General features: G+C 40.2%; 1 protein-coding gene across 3 annotated transcripts in view; it reads left to right on the forward strand.

Moving 5' to 3' along the window:
- plekha7b (pleckstrin homology domain containing, family A member 7b) overlaps positions 1-17965 on the forward strand; it is a 462229-nt gene that overhangs the window by 99464 nt on the left and 344800 nt on the right. Inside the window, exon 1 of one of the 3 annotated variants that reach the window (XM_080190138.1) lies at positions 11881-12002. The exons of the other annotated variants lie outside the window; for them this stretch is intronic. Coding sequence (XP_080046264.1) covers positions 11974-12002 — 29 coding nt within the window. The 5' untranslated portion in view covers positions 11881-11973. Of the gene's footprint in view, positions 1-11880; positions 12003-17965 lie in introns of those variants that run through there. 3 annotated transcript variants of the gene reach the window in all.

Here is a 17965-nt window from a genome sequence, read left to right on the forward strand (position 1 = left end):
TGAATTAACTTATTTTATATTAATACCAAAATATGCAGCATCAGCCTCAGCAAGTCAGTACAATGGAACCATTTTGGGTGGATAAAAGGCATGTGTAATGTTAAAGACAATAGAATAGGCAAAATTGGGACTTCATGCCTTATTTCCAAAACTTCATGATCGGAGCTCTGCCATTCCCACCACCCCCATCAGGGTGTATTGTGCTATCCACAACATCAATCTTGCTTGATCCTTGAACCACTTTGTGTTTTGTGTCTCTTCTCTCTATTCCTAACCTGACCATTTCCTTCCCTACCTGTTTTGAAGATCCCCTTTTATTACCTTAGCCACTGGATGTAGGTGGAAGTAACATTTTCATCCCTGTCATCCTGTTTGTCTGCAAGTAATGTATCTCAACTAATGGACAGATTTTAATGAAACTTGGTACATAGTACGGCCCAAGGGAAAACTGATCAGTTTTGATGAAGATGCAGATCTGAATCCAGATTTATATTAAAGGATCTTTTTGACGTTATGAGGTTTTCAAAAATTCTCTGGGCATTCGTTGCCCTAATTGCTTCTGAATTAAGAGTCAGCCACATTGTTTTGGGTCTGGAAGTGGGTAAGGATGATTTCCTTCCCTAAAGGACATTAATGTACCAGATAGGTTTTACAGCAATCAATGACATTTTTATGGTCACCATTACTGATTTCAAATTCCAAATTTATTAGTGAATTGAACTTAAATGCCACCAGCTACCCTGGTGAGATTTGAACTGTTGTCCCCAGGATATTAGCCCGGGCTTTTAGATTAATAAACCAGTAACATTACTGCTATGCACCATCTTCCCCATAGGGTAAATTCACTTTTTTAGAGTTGGTTATTTAGAATGTTGACATTTATATGGGCTGCTGAGGTGGCATTTGTTACAGTTGTCAAAATGTGAACAGTGTTTTCAGAGCAAGTTGTTGGATGTGAATTCGCCTTGTTATAATTCAGGTCAGAAATTCAAAGTGTTTTATGAAGTTTGCCTGGATCATCAGTTTTGTACTTTTTATTTGGCCTGGATGTGCATGAGATATGATTCTCATTATGTACTGCCGCATTTAAAATAGCCTGCTCCTTGATGGGCTTCAGAATCTTATGCTCTTAAACATATGTCCTGGTAATGTTTTATGAGCTCATCTTCCAAGTTACCTTTGCCAATATGATTTGCTCAATATATATGAAAGTTAAAATCGCACCTGGAAAGGAGCAGCTTTCTTACATTCTGTATTCTCTGTCCTACAGTGAAGCTGTGGTTAGGTTGTCTATAATGCAGTGTCTTTAAACCTATGAGTGATTTTTGTACCTTTGCTGTAACTGGCCTCTACCCAAACCAATTCCATGTCTTGTTCTTCTGAACTAAGGTAATCTCTCATTGCTGTACTAATGTCATCTTTAATTACCAGAGCCACCATCTTTTCTTAGCTACCTTCCAAATGTCAAATGCTTTTGAATATTTAGATCCCATCCTTTGTCACCACAACTCTAAAATGGCTATCAGATCATAGGTATTTATTCCTGTTTGTTCTGTCAATTCATCCACTTTGCTCCCATTAAGGTTTTCTTTGTACATTAACCGGAATGCACCCCTGGCGGCTCTCCCACATTCCACTCTCCTCAAATTCCAGCTTATCCAGAATTCTGCTACCTGCATCTTAATTTGAACGAGGGCCTGTTCTCCTACCACCGTGTGCTCACTGATCTACATTGACTGCCAACATTTTCCTTTTAAAAGTCTCTCGTGGCTTCACCCCTCCCTATCTCATGCTCCACAACCCACTGAGATATCTGTGCTCCTCCAGTTTTGATTGCTTTACCTTGTCTTCAGTTTCCTAGACCTTAAGTTATGGACAGCTTCCCTACATTTTCCCCACCTTGCTTTTCTCAAGATATTCCATAAATTCTACTCCTTTGACCAAGATTTTGATCATCTGACCCAAAAGTGGCTCAGTGTTGTATGTTGTTTTATAATGCTCCTTTGAAGCTCTTTGGGACATTTCATTATCTTGGTGCTATATTGGGGTGGCATGGTGGCACAGTGGTTAGCACTGCTGCCTCACATGGATGCGGGTTCAATTCTGGCCTTAATTGACTGTAAGGAGTTTGTACGTTCTCCTCATGTCTGAATGGGTTCTCTCCGGTGCTCTGGTTTTCTCCCACAGTCCAAAGATGTGCAGGTTAGGTGGATTGCCCGTGCTAAATTGCCTCTTAGTGAAGAAAGATGTGTGGGTTAGGGGGATTAGTGAGGTAACTGTGGGATTATGGAAAAGGGCCTAAGTGGGATCCTCTGTCAGAGTTGGTGCAGATTTGACTGGCTGAATGGCCTCCTTCTGCACTGTATGGATTCTATGATATGAGTGAGTTCTTGTTTTGAATGGGCAAATACAAATTTAATGTCGTGAAGGAATGCAGCCTTTGACAGTGCGACATTCCCTGACTCTAATAGTGTTGCAGCCTGGAGTATGCATTTTAAATTTTAGTATACAATACTAGTTTAAGACTTTGAAAGCAGAAGCAAAAGTGGAACTAGCTGCGCCAAGGTGGTTATCGGGGTTAGTATCTACTTCCAGTTGAGGAGTCAGTTAGCTCAGTTGGCTGGGTGAGTTCTTATTTTGCATTCGTGGGACATGGGAGTTGCTGGTTGGCTAGCATTTATTGCCCATCCCTAGTTGCTCTTTTAGAGTGCAGTTGAGAGTTAACCACATTGCCGTGACCCTAGAGTCACATGGAGGCCAGACAGTAAGGATGGCTGATTTCTTTCTGTAAAGGGTATTAATGAACCAGGTGGGGTTTTTCTGACAGTCAACAATGATTTCATGGTCATCAGTAGATGCTTAATTCCAGATTTTTTTTAGTGAATTCAAATTCCTGCCATGGTGTGATTCAAACCCAGGAGTCCAGAACATTAGTTGAATTTCTGGATAATACCACTAGGCCATCACCTAGTTCATAATACAGCATGGGTTTAATTGCCTCGCCCTGAGCTGTGGTGATTCTCAGATTAAAATCACCACTGATCATCTGTGCCTTTGACGTTTTTATACTTCAAATTACCCCCAGCAAAGATGCACCGGTTAATTGTTTTTGCAAATTTTCTGTTTTCATTTGGTTAGCGACAAAAACAAATCCTTAGTTCTTTAGTCCGTGACAGCACAGATTACGTAGAGATAATCAGTAATTCAAAGCAACAAGCTCATTTCAAAGTGAAGGAATTTGACTATATTAAATTGGAAAGGGCAACCAGAAGAAGAATTGCAGTTACGGGTTAGTGCAGATAATGGGGGCAATTTCCATTTAGCTATGAAGTGTAAAAATCTCTTGTTTTATCGGAAACTTCAGATGGAATAAAATGTTGTGAATATAAAATGAATTTCATGTTTGGTTATATCAGGTGCTCCTTTGTCCGAAAGAGGGAAAATGAACAAAATGTTCAATCGATTTTCATTTTAGAAAGGGGGGGTTGACTGATCCCAAGGAAGGGAAGCATTTGGCCCAGAGTTTGATTATGTTTGAGCTACACTTGGGTTGAAAATATTAAATGCATGTGAAACGTGCCGATGGATCCCAGAGATTCTTGTCACAGTTAAGCAGCTTGACATGCAAGTCAGATTTCAGAAGTTACCAAGACTTGAGGCTGTTGTACCCACTTGATCAAGTGGGAAAATTGATTCATATGTTTGCATATTTAGTGGATAAAGGCTTTTACATTGCAGTCAGAGAACTTATCATCCTAGAACTGTTCTAGATAAGAAAAATCTGGTAGATCAATTCAAATACTTATTTCTGCAGCTGCCTTTTTCAGAACCCTCAGATGCAGGTCATTAGGTCCAATGATTTGTCGCCACTTAGTCCCAATAATTTCTTCAGTACTAGTACTTTTGGATTTAGTAAGTCATTTAAACGTACTTGATGTTGTTTCACATTACTATCATAAATAAAAGTGTCAGTATATCTGTTTAACATCGTCAGTTTCACTGCTTGCTCACAGAAGCTTTCCTCCAGCACTTCTGCTCTTGCTGTCAGTCCCTCTGTATCCCACCCCACTCGCTATCACTCTTACTTGCCTGCTTCCTGCTCTTGTCCCCTGGCATTGCTTTCTGCCCTTGGCTCCCCTCCTGGGCCTCATCACCTGGCCATGCTCTCTGGCCTCACCTCTCATTCTCCATTCTCGTCTTAAACCTTAGGGTTTGCTCCCTTTCTCCTATCTTCACTGCTGGCTTTGTCCATGCTGAACTCCTGGATTCCAACTAGCTGCTGAAGTTAGTGCAGTGCAGTAGTTCCACTGCAGGCACTTCAGCTGGTAACTGCACTAACCAACACACCACTAGATGGAGCCAATCAAAGTATGACAAGTAAGTTTTGTTTGAATATTTTGCCTAGAAGTGCACAGTACTGCACATGTATGGTACTATATTTCAACTTGTACATTGTTTTTTCCAGGCAAGAAATATCTAAAGGAACCTAATCCTGGCTTTAACATTGATTGCTATGGGAACCTCTCATCCACTACAAATCATGATTTTCAGGAATGTAACCATGACTAAGTGGGAACTTGAGTGTTGATTTCTTTAAATTCTTAATTCACACTAGATCCTTGCCCCTCCCCCCAATAATATTTTGTATTGTCTTCTGTCAAAATTGACAGCATGGTGGCACAGTGGAACCCTATCTCAATGCACAGTACTAGACCTAAAATAACCTGTTCTCCTGGTTTGTTCCTTGGTATAATAAATGTGGGGAACCATCATATACATTCCATATTGTTACTGCAAATTTGGTTGGAATAGCAATACTCATGATTGCTGCATTACCTTTCTTATATCTGCCTCTAATTTCTTGATCTATACTCTACTCCAAAATACATCCACTATTATAAGTTTACAAATAACCGACTAAAGCTTCTGCTTCTTGACTGATTATACTTCTTGAGTTTCTGGCATTGATCCTTTCTCTGCACCGGTGTCTCCATCCTATCCGTTATTAGCAAGGCTACTTCTCCTTTTCTCAGTGCCGATCTCTTGTACCAGTTCAGCATCCTGTAATATTTAGTTCTCAGCCCAAGTCTAATTCTTGTACATAAAAATGATTGTTAGATTTAGATGCAAAGTACAGCTGACATTTTACCCATTCTGGAATAGTGAAGGGCCTGGTGAACATTTTGTTCATTTTTCCTCTTTCTGTGTCAAAGGGTGATAAAACGCATGATCCTCTGTGCAATAAGGCAATTGTTAGTCCCATTGCAGGTTCGTTCCATATCACAGATAAAGCAGCAGGTTTATAAGAGCAGGGACTGTTTATTGAAAATACATTTTGGTATAAGTACTAGTGAAGAGGGTTTAAAGAGAGCTTAAAATGTAAAAAATATAATTCAGTAAACTCCTGTTTTGTTGCTATCGATTTATATATATATTGTGATGTCTAACAACAATCAGCTTTTAATTTTGATTCATATTCATTTATAGCCTAATAGGTACCATTCCACAAGATAAATGTTAGTTTCAAGGTATAGATCTTAAGCTACTTTGCTTTCATAATCCCTCATTCATCTCCTTTGTAGCCGATAACCGATACGGGATGTATTTGTATGCACAGACAGCATTATGGTACTTCACTCAAGTAGATTCACCTTAACCCAACGACCTACACAGAATGTATTAACTGACTATTTCATTATGTTTGAACTTACACAATCAAAGCCCAGTTGTAAATATGTTTTCTTGCAGACATTACTTGATGATGAGTGAGAATGTCTGGATGCTTTATTTTTAAATCTCCTAATTCGGAGGCTTTATGGTCTATTGTCTCATTCCCACTGCTGCCATTGAACTTTTGGCAATAGATTAGGTGTCTTCCAGGATGCGTACCACACCTTCTGAATTGACCTAGTAAGCCATATGGTTATATAAAGCTATTATGCAAAAGTCAACTAAGATTAAAATCTGACAAACGAACTGGCATCACCCTAGACATCGGGTATGACAAAGGTGCACCAAGGCAGTTGAACCTGCAATGTTCTCCTCATTAATATCTGGGCATTTGTGCTAAAATTGGGAGAGGTGTCCCAGAGACAAGTCAAGCAACAGCCTTGCATAGACATACTCACAGAATCATACCTTACAGCTAATATCCCAGATACGACCATCATTGAGTGTGGCAAATCCCACCAGTAGAACAGATCCATCCAAGTGTACAGATGGGAGGGAGTGATGCTGGGAGCCTCTAAAATTGACCTGGAACACCGCAAAGTCTTGTGCAATGAGGTCAAACATCAGCGAGGAAAGGTCTTGTTGAACACCACTTGAAGGAGGTGCTGAGGTAAGCAAGGACACAAAATATACTTTGGGTGAGAGACTTCAACGTTCATTATCAACAGTTGCTCAGCAACTGCTCAAGCTGACCCGGTCCTAAATATTTGCCTGACTGGTTCACCTGTTGCTGGCCCAATGTGTGTGAGAATCCTACTGAACCTTGCTCTTGATATTTTATCCACACTCTACCAATCAGAGGTGCAACTGTCTGTCACAACAGGAATGATCACTTCACAGTCATTTGGAAACACGATCTGTCTTTCCACTGAAGATATCCTCCATTGTATTATGTGACACTAAAACTGTGCTAAATGGATTAGAATCAGAATAGATGCAGCAGTCTGGAGATGCTATGAGCCATCAGCAACCGCAGAATTGTACTCCACAACAGGCTCTGTAACCTCATAGCCTGGCACATCCTTCACTCTACTGTTACCATCAAGCCAGGGGAGCAATCCTGCTTCAGTGAGGTGTGTGGGAGAGCAACACATAGGTTACTGAAAAATAATGTGTCAACCTGGTGAAGTTTTATTACAGGATTACAAACATGCTTAAAAAAAACAGAAGCAGCGTATGAAAGATGAAACTAAGTAGTTAGGTTAAACAACAAATTGGGCTAGTGCTCAGCAGTCCTCCTGCATCAAGTCAAGGATGGCAGTTGACAATTGAGCAACTAAGGAGATATGAGGCTCTATGCATATCCTAATGCTCAATGATGGGGGAACTGAATACAGTGCAAGAGAAAAGGTTGTTTGCAACCATCCTCAACCAAAAGTATCAAGTGAAGTATTAATCTTGGCCTCTTGAGACAGATGCCAGTCTTTGGACAATTAACTTAATTCCATGTGATGTCAAGAAACAGCTCCTGAACCAGACATGAGCACTGCAGCAGGTTTTATCAGAAGCTATGCCAAGTCTTATTTCAGCACAATTGTAATTCTGACAACTACCTGACAAATGTGCAAAATTGCCTGGGTCTTTTTCACGAAAAACAGGACAAATCCAATTGGCCAATTACTGCACTATCTGTCTACTCTCAATCTTCAACAAAGCGATGGATGGTGTCTTCAATAGCACCATTAAGTGGTTCTTAAAAGTCTGCTTAATGATGCTCAGATTGAGTTCCAACTTGACCACTTGGCTCCAGATCTCATTACAGCCTTTGTCCGAACCAGGGTCAAAAAGCTGAATTCCAGAGAGCAATTACCCTTGGCCTGAAGGCAAAGTTAATGGGAATTTGGGGAAAACTTTTCACTAACTGGAATTGAAAGCAGCACCAAGAATATGTTTGTGGCTGTTGGAAGCCAACAATCTCAACCCCATGACATTGCTGCAGGAGTTCCTCAGGGCATCCATCTTTCGCTGCTTCCTTTTGTCAATGACCTTCCTTCTGTCATGAGGTCAAAAATAAGGGTGTGGATGATGATTTGCAACTCTTAATAATGAACCAGCCCATGCTCAAATACAGAAACACCTGGACAGCTTTCATGCTTGGGTTGATGAATGGCATTTGTCTCACAGAAGTACCAGGTGATATATAAACACCCTGTCTACAAGAGCAGTTCAGAGGCTGGGAATTTTGCAGCAAGCAACATGCCTCACTTGCCATAGCCTGTCCACCAACTATAAGGCTTAAGTCAGGAGTGTAATGGAATACTCTCGACTTACCTGGTTGAGTGCAAGCCCAACAACACTCCACAATCGAGGATAAAGCAGTCTGCTTGATTTGGCTTCGCATCCACCATCTTAAACACGTGACTGTCTCTACCACCACTATTTTACAATGTGGCAGGATGGAAGTTGCCAAGGCTCCTGTAACACCACTTTTTAAACCCACAATCATTTAACACCTAGAAGAAAAGGGCAGAATGTGCATGGGAGCAGCACCTTTTGAGTTTCTTTCCAAGTCTTGGAACTCTATCACCGTTCCTTCTGCATCACTGGAATTCCTTCCTGAACAGCACTGCAGATGTTTCTACAATGCTGTGATTCAAGCAGGCAACTTGCACCTTCTTGAGGGCAGCTAAGGATGGGCAATAAATGATGGTTTTGCCATTGATATTCCTATCCTGTGAACAAATAAAGAAAAAGTCATTGAAGTATATCTTTTTTGTAAGAACATGGACAAACTGTGTTGAAAAGTTGGCAGAAGACAGTGGCAATCATTGGATTCAATGCCAGTGTTTGATAGACTAAAGCCATTATCCACACTCTGGCTGATTTTCTTTGTGGTTCATTGGGTGTTAGAGTGATGGAGCTGATGAGTGTAATGTTTTAAGTGTATTGACATTAAGCTGCTGTCAGGTTTGACGCAGGTAAATTACACGGCAGCAGGGGAAAAAAACCTTGTGCTTTGTTCAGTGCATTTGTGGTAACATAGTTAATGTGACACAATGCACTCAGTCAGTGTCATGTTGATGCAATTATACTGGAAGTGGGAACATTTGAGTCTGCTTTCTGCGTGAAATGCATTTGTAATGCTGATTATGCCATAGAGTAATTTCAACTGCTGCACACTAAAACATTCTTGAGACAAACTGGACATTGTATACCTTTTTCAACTTTTTAATCTGGCCAAAATTTTGCTAGAAAGAAAACATTTGTTCTAAAAAAAAGGTCCAGTTTCAAGATTTTCTGACTACTTGCCTACAAAAAGGGTTTAGGAAAATGTAACACAAGTGTTTGGACTTTGAAAGAGTGTGTATTTGCATAAATTTTTGAAAAAGGCAGTCCACAGGCTGGGTAGGTATTGCTGAAAATGTATTAAAGCCACACATTGATACTGTTATTCAGTCCAGGATCTGCTGCATTTTTGCTTTTTCATGAACAAGGTCTTCTAATTAATTGTGTGGCAGGGAGAGGGATCAGAAACTAAACCCTGGCTTTCTTTGTGCTGGAATAAGGTAAACAAAGCTACACAGCTTTGGAGAGTTGAATGGCAAAGCACTATGAAAAGGATTATAAAAGTATAATATGGGAGTCTGCAGGAAAAAGAGGATCTGCCATGGACTTTGTGAAGTAAGACAGAACAGTTATTCTGCTAAATTAAGTAAGGCAAATAAAATTCACAACTCTCCAGCCCAAATCATAAGGGGATACCATTGCTACATTCCTGGATAATGCCATTCTACATGGAAATCATAAAATCCCTACAGTATGGAAGGAGGCCATTGATTCTGCACCAACTGTCCAACAGAGCAACTTACCCAGCCCTATCCCCATACCTCATGTATTTACTCCACTAATTCCCCCTAACCTACACATGTTGGGACACTAAGGAGCAATTTACCATGTCCAATCCACCTCACCTGCATATCTTTGGACTGTGGGAGGAAACTGGAGCACCTGGAGGAAACCCAGACAGACACAGGGAGAACGTGCAAACTCCACACAGTCACCCAGGTCTGGAATTGAACCTAGGTCCTTGGTGCTGTGTGGCAGCAGTGCTAACCATTGTACCACCATGTCGAACAGTATAGTCAATTTCGATGAAACGAAAACCTACTTGGACCATTTGCAGCAGTAGCTGATGCCATGAATCCGAGTGTTTCTGCAACACACCTGATGCTGCAAGTCAGTGACTAATACTGGGAGGGTTTTTTTATTTGTTTATGGGATATGAGCAGTGCTGACAAGACCCTGCATTCATTGCCCATTGCAAGTTGCCTTTGAAATATCTCAGTTGTGGTGTTGGTACACCAACAGGGATGTTAGATACCCCATGAATGAATGAAAAAGATGGGAAGTTCCCCTGTTTTGAACCAGTGCTGATGAATAAAACAGCACTTTATTCCAGTGGTTTAGAAGGGCACTTGCAGGTGGTGGTATAGCCATGTGCCAGCCTGGTTGTATAATATGTCCAACTAACAGTTACTGGAATATATATGAAACTTAAAGTTTAATAAGGAATTCAAAGAATGAAAGCCAGTTTAGGTATTGCTTATAGAATCATAGAATCCTATGTATCCTGTTCTATGTAATCCTTACTGTGCAAATTGGCCCATGGAGCCTGCACCAATGATAATATCACTCGGGCCTTATCCCTGTAACCCTGTGCTTTTATGCTGTTAATCCCCTGACACTGGTGATAATTTAGCATGGCCAATCTACCTAACCCACACATCTTTGGACTGTGGGAGGAAACCAGAGCACCCGGAGGAAACCAGAGCACCCAGAGGAAACCCACGCAGACACAAGGAATGTGCAAACTCCACACAGTGACCCAAGCCAGGAATCGAACCCAGATCCCTGGCAGCAAGACTAATAACTGTGATTGGTAGTTTTGCTGAAGTTGACAAAATAACATCAGAATACTGAAGTGACATGGAATTTTACAGAAGTAACTTTAGAAATGTTGTTTAATTACTCCAGAAGTAATGTTTTACCTCTATTTTGTCTATAACGGAGAGTGAACATACTAGTCATGCTGTATATGAATGCACAACACAATTGTTGTGAACTTTGGTTTGGAAATCAATGTCATTTGAGAATAGAATGTTGCAAATTGCCAGAATGTTAAATTAATGGTGGAAAAGTTTGGAATTTTACAACTTTGATCTCATTATACTTGAGGTCCTTTCAGTTACCAATTACATGTATAATTAAGATTACTTGAATTCCATTCAAATCATCAAAACTAATGCAATCCCAATTAACCCACTGCCTTTGATAGGGCGGTAGTCAGGGTCGGGTGGTAGGGCAAAGCATTGTGCTGAAAATAAAGTCCTAAGCTTCATCCAGAATCAAAATAGAAATTGGTGAACGAGTTTGTTATTTGCACCTGAATTAATGCTGAGCAATTGATGTGTTTGAATGAAATACAGTTGGTTAATGGAATACAATGAATGCAGCTATAATATTTGCTGATTGTACTTTAGTACAAGGTTGGAAGCAATAAAAAGTGCCATTTAACAATGTATAATCTGCTCTCCAGACGAAGATCTTCATGCTGATGCCATGCAAGTCCCATGATTGGAACTTGCAACCATTCAGAGGTGCAACAAACATTTTCATGGTGTGGTCAAAGCGAGTTAATAGCTCAGTCTGAATGCCATGAAATAATTTAACTCATTATTAAGTATTTTTTTCCATGTTGTTTGTGTTCAGCAAATCAACAGTGAAAGAGGCTCAAATTTTGCCCTACTTCTGACAGTACGTGAGGATTTTTAGTACACTTGCTGGTATCAGATTTCGAGCTTGACAACCTTCTTTTAAGTGTTCTCTATTTTGTTAAACATTTGTAAAGAGTTTGTGGAATTGTTAAGTTATCTTGTTAGTTGACTGGAATTGCACTGAGCCGTAATGACACCATCAGAGCCACAGATTCTGGTTGTTCATTAGCAGAATCTGGGTCAGGTGCATTCCTTGGCAAGGCTACATAGGTTTCACTGAGTTCACAATTTCGACTGAAATGGATTTCAGATTTTAATTAATGTGTCCAAGGGATTTTAATTCCTGGGCCCCGGTCATGCTGTGTTATTGTGCTGTAAGTGGAATAACCGGGGAATCTGAGAGACAAGCTGCTCAAATCCTATAAGTCGCAGTTTGGGAAATGTTCCTTTCTTGACGGCATTTGTAACCGTGAAGCATTTGTCTGTCTGTCAGTATACAGCTCGACAACTACAAGCCTCAAAAATCGGAATGATTGCATTTCCCGTGTGGCTCAGTTAGTAAGTGTACTATGTAATGTGACATTGAGCTAACAGCTTATGAGTGGCCCCATTCTTGATCCTGGGTTCTATTGAGTCAGCTATCCTCAGTCAGGGCAGTGTTTGGAATATTACAATCGACTTCAGCATCCACGAAAGGGATGGAAAATAGCTATTGATTGCTTTCAGTAACTCTAGATGGGAGATCCTCAATTTGAATATCGACTGAGGACAGGATCAGGTTTGGCAGCGAAATCCTCCACAATTGACTTGTTTGCTGACACCACTGTTGAGATTTGGACATGAAGGATGTCTGCTCAGATGGGGTCATGGTAAACGGCCAGCCCTTGATTGTACCCTCATAACATGCAGCGCTTCTCTGGAGGGAAAAAAGGGAACAAAATGACATGAAAGAGTTTTCTTAATGCTGTAGAATTCCTCATCTGGTGTATAGCCATTGCCATAGCTTGTAAAATCTGATTAATAGTGGATGTATTCACTTGGACGCCTACTACTCAGTGTTAGCAGTTTCCTTGGAAAAGCCACAGTAGGTTGATAGACTAATTAAGATATCATGGTGGGAAACTGGAGTATTAGGAAGCGAATTAATGGTGCAGTATGAAATAAAACTGATCCCTTTATAATTACTCCTTGTATTGAAAACATATTTGGAGATGTTGAAAATGTATGACGTTCGCTTGTTGAAATGAATATCACAATATGGTTTAAAATCTCAGTACTGTTGCGAAGTTAAGTTTATGAAGTTGGAATTTGTAAAGATATAAGAAATTGTAAAAATGCTAGAGATAAAAAAAAAATTGTGTTGTCCCTTTTAAAAGTTGGTGTTTTGTTTCAGAGCTTGGAGGTTTAAAATATAAAGTACATAAAAGACAGAGTCCGAGCTGAAACAGTTGTATCAAAATGTCAAGCAGTAGTCCCGACAAGACAAACTATTTTTTAATTAGCTACCAGGAAGTTATATAATTTGAATTTGACGGTGTTGACAACATCAGACCAATCCTATTGTCAGAAAATTGATAGGCCATCACAGGTATAAAAGAGAGTGCAGCAGGGAAAAGTGGAGAGAAACAGAAGAACTGCTATCTCTCAAGCCTCAAGAGGGAGAGAGAGCAGCTCTTAACTCTGCCAGCTTTCAATATCTCTTAGGAAACACATCATCTAACTAGAGAAAACTACCATAAGAACATAGACAGAGGAATCAACAGAGGATCTCCATAGGATTCTGAAAGCCACAAACCTGGTTGTATTTTTGAGAGTCACTGATTTCCATTATATGCTTTTTTTGGTTAATGAATGAGTATTGTATTTATTTGAACAGCATTCCATTAGAATTTTATTTTATTTGGTATGTTACTTGTTTAATTAAAGTTCTTGTCAGTTAAATAAATAAATTGTTCATTTTAAAGTGAGTGTCAGGTATTTCTGATAGTTAACCACTACATGTTACTGAAGAAAAATTTACACCTTCCCACACACTTAACAGATTATGAGGTGAGGTATTCCTCTTTGGGGGATTTGACGTTTCTTCTCAAAAGGGGGTCAAACTCCAAATTGTAACGCTACTAACCCTTGCAATGATATCTCATTTTATGATTTGCGTCGGCACCTACATAATGGAATCCAAATATAAAATGGTTAGTGTTGAAAGCTAATTTTTTAGAAAACTTGGCAAAAGCAGTGTTTGTGTATTTTAGTGGGTCTTGGCTGGGATTGCAATAAATGGCCTCAATTCCCCCAGAAATGAGAGAAATTAACCAAGATTCCTGTTTCACATCATCATCCAGTGATTCCTGCTGGAGTGTCTCCCGCTATTGAACACTGTTTTCGATGGGGTCTTGAAGTGCTTTTGCCATCTTTGAAACTGCAAAACTGCATTGTTGGCATGTTTGCCTCTCCGATGACAGCCGCAACAACAGCTTGCGTTTACATACCGCCTTTTAATGTAGGCAAATGTGGTTGGCACGAGTGTTACCAAATAAAATTTGACACCAGGCGCACAAAGAGCTATTGGGACAAATGACCAAAACATGGCTAAAGAAATGGGGGGTAATTTTACTGACTCACCACCCCCCCCCCCCCCACCCGCCCCAATGCCCCCATGTGAGAGGTGAGAAATCAGGTTCATGCCTGATTTCTCACTTCTCGCGATCTTACTGGCACTGGATATATGCTGCATTTGGCTTCTGGCCCATTTCCAGCATGAGACTGAACAAATTATTCAAATTGTAATTAAATTCTACTTTGCAAGGATTTAAGCCCAGAACACAATTGTCTGGACTTGCTTGCCTTTGTGGCCTTGCAAGGTGAGGGAAAATGCCTGGTCCCCATGAACAGGGGCCAGTCATGATTGCCTCACCAGTAGAACCAGAGGCTATTGATGCCCCCTCTCCTGGGAGGGCAAGGGGAGTCAACCTCTTGGGCAGTGCCAGCCTGGCACCCTGCCACTGCTCAGTGGGCACATTGGTAATGCCGAGAGAGGCACCTGAAAGAAGCAGGGGCTGAAGGGGTGGGCTAATGGGTAGGGAGGAAGGGAGCCCGCTGAGTACTCTGCACTGTGATTGGTCTGGAGGGTGGGGTGATAATTCTGGGTGGTATGTAGCTTGCAATTGGCTGTGGTCCCTCACGATAGCTGGGGATGTGGTGGGGAGGGACTGGATTGAGGCCATCTGCCTGACAAGTGTGTGTCTCTCAAAGCAGAGGCCTGACAGATGTTGCAATTGCACATGTGCTGTCACAGAGGTCTGCACATGCGCAATAGCTCCTTCTGCAGCTACAGCAGGCTGGTTGCTGATTTAAGCCCATCCCCTCTATCTAGTGGCTGGAAATGGTCGAGCCTGTTTTTCACTTGACTGAGTGCATAAGGTTATGATTTTGGCTTTGCCCAAAAAATAAATCTGAAACTCTCTCATTTTTAAGCTAGCTTGGCACTTTGGAATTTTAAGAGAAAAATTCTACCCCATAAACTTTAGGAAGGCTCTTTAAAGGGATAATGTGTGTTGGAACAGTCCAAGGCAGAGGGAGTCAGTGGTATAGCCAACAATGTTGTGTTGCAGAGTTGGGTAGAGTAATCGTAGATTGGTGTTTGTAAAATTATAAAGGGGGAAAGCGTAGCGTGGTCCCTTTTAAAAGTGCTTTTTCTGTGCTTAGAGAGTTTAAAAAACATTGCAAGTCTATAGAGAACCCAAACTGAAACATTAGTATTGAAAAGTCAAGCAGTAGTTTTTACCAAGATGATTGGCTAAATTCAAAAGCCTATCAATTTGAAGCAGGCACTTGGATACCTATTAAATTTAAATCTGATGGTTTTGACAACCTAGGACCAATCCTATTGTGGGAAATATTGATTATGTCATCATCGGTGTAATGAAAGGGGCAGTGGGACAAAAAAAGAGAGCAACTGCCACCTACCAAAGATAACTGCTCTCTCTCGTGCGCGCTCATCAATGCCTTGGAGAAGGCATCATCTAGGTAGCAAAGGTACCAAAGAAGGAAGTTCCAAATAGAAGAATCAACAGAGAAGGCCTAGAATATTCCAGAAGAGATACAACCTGGTTGAAATTTAGTGACTAAATTCTATTTTTGTTAGAGTGGGAATTGTATTTATTGGAACAGTATACCATTAGAATCTTATTTTACTCAGGAATAGTTAATAGAAGGAATTTATTCAGTTTGTTAATTTAGTTAACTTGTTCATTGTTAGATAAATAAATTGTTGATTTTAGTGTGTGTCAGGGATTTTTTTTTATTTAACCACTAGAAGTTGCTGAAGAGCAGGTCAATACTTTTTACAGATTGAGATGAGGTACTCCTCTTTGGGTGTTAGCTCTCAGAAGGAGGGGGCTGGATCAAAGTCTGCAAAGTGAGGATGCATAAAAGGCTAGAAATGCAGTACAGAGACCTCTGGTTGTAGGGCTGGATGGGTTTACAGAGATCAGATGAAAGCCATGGAGGGACTTTGAAAACAGTGATGAGAGTTTTAAATTTGAGGGGCCGTCAAAATGGGAGCCAATGTAGGTCAGCAGGCATTGAGTGGCGGATAAATGGGACTTGGTGTGATTTTAAAAACTCTCATTTTTGTTTCTCTCCATGGTCTTGCTCCCTTCCCATTTTCATCTTCCTACAACCTGCCAAGATCAGCATGCTTCTCCAATTCTGGCCTCTGGCATAGACTGTATATTAATCAGTATATCATTGACAGTTGTGTATTCAGCTGTTAAGCCCTTAAGCTTTGGAATTCTTTTCCTTAAACTCCCTGGTCTCTTTCCTCCTTTTTAAGATGCTTCCTAAAAACCTAGCTCTTTTCTCAAGCTTTGAGTCGCCTCTTTATGTTGCTTTGTGTGAAGATTAGAGTTTGATAACATTCCTATGATGCACCTTGCGTGATTTTACTCCGTTTAACAGTGTCACATCAATGCAAAGTTGTTTTATGGATGTGATCGAAACAGTTTTAGGTGAACTCAAAGTTTAGAAAGAATGGAACATCAATCCAAGATAACACATTGGAAGAGCTAGCAAATCTGGAGGCAAATCTAAAGTATTGGAAAAGAGTTTCAACAGCAGATGAGCTGAGGCAGAGACATAGGTGACTGATGCTTTAGAAGCTGTAACCCATTGATTGTAAAATGTACAGGAGGTGCTGAGGTACAGATATGGCCCTATATGAAGGCAAGTTTTTATTTCCTTTTCTTCCTGTCCTTTCTAATGGTGACAACGCTCGAAAAAGCAATAAATTGGCTATAAAGAATTTTGGCTGCACTGAAGGTTTGAAAAGTGCCTTTTATCGGCAAGCTCTGGATTTTTTTTCAGAAAAGGATGGGAGAAACCGAATAAAATAAAAGATAAAATTTCCTTCTGAAGCAAAGCCAAAAGCAGTTTTCTTTTCTTCTGCAGTTTAAAATGAAGCGATGACGTCTGTAAGGGGTTATTACAAACTGAATTCATGGAACTGTCTGTTTTATTTCAGGTTGCTGTCATTTTTTTTTCAGGCTTTGATAATTATCAGTTGTCATCAAACCTGCAGGGAAACTGATATGCCAAGGGTTTGTAGTCAGCAATGATTCAGAGTAATTAAAACTAATGTCTGAGACGAACAGTATTTGATGCATTCAATTTACAGGAAAATCACAAATGCCAATTTAGTTCAATAAAATATTCGGTTAAGATGCCTACTGTGCAAACGGCTTGATGAAATCAATAGGAAGTTAAGTTTTATCAGGCTGAAGATTGTTTGTTTCAAAGCCAACTTTCCAAGACACCCAATTGATTGAGTGGAGTTACACCTCTATTGATTTGACTCATTTTCTGAATGGTGTGAGTGGACAATGTGGTGTCACTGAGTTACATTGCCTCCCTGCAGCATTAAAATGCTGCAATAGGCAGCAGAACTCAAAGTGGGTCAGTGCCGAGTTACACTACTATTGTACTCACTGTCTGTGATTTTCAGAAAAAGTTGACTTACCATTAGCTCTTTGCTAGTGTTAAAATGATTAATGCTTCTGGGGATCTAATTGAATATCTGTTTGCACCAGTGTGATCGGAAAACAACTTTATGTCAATACAGGATGTGCTGTATAACCATGCCAAAAGACATTATAATTCTAGAGCAGTTTCTTATTGTTTAATGTCTATCGGACTGAGGTATGTGAAGAATTGCACTGTGGTTCTGATCTTTACTATAATACTGTTTTCAATGAGTCATTTCATTCTGGTCTATAAATCCAATATACCCTTGATTATTGTTGTGTTAATAATTGGAGAATTGAAAACTTTGCTGTTTCTGTTGTTTCAACTAACAATTCTACCTGGCTAACTGCTATGTTAGTGTTGGCAGCTTTCAAACACTGATCTGTGCTTGTATGTGCCATTCATTTTTGTGTCAGTAAACCGAAACTGAAGGAAGCAATTGAACACTCTCACTCTTAGTACAGTTAGCAATGATTCACAGTAATTGCACTTGCACACTA

Source organism: Carcharhinus amblyrhynchos, chromosome 6 (genome assembly GCF_965287045.1).
Source record: "Carcharhinus amblyrhynchos chromosome 6, sCarAmb.v2.hapA, whole genome shotgun sequence".
Lineage (NCBI taxonomy): Eukaryota > Metazoa > Chordata > Chondrichthyes > Carcharhiniformes > Carcharhinidae > Carcharhinus > Carcharhinus amblyrhynchos.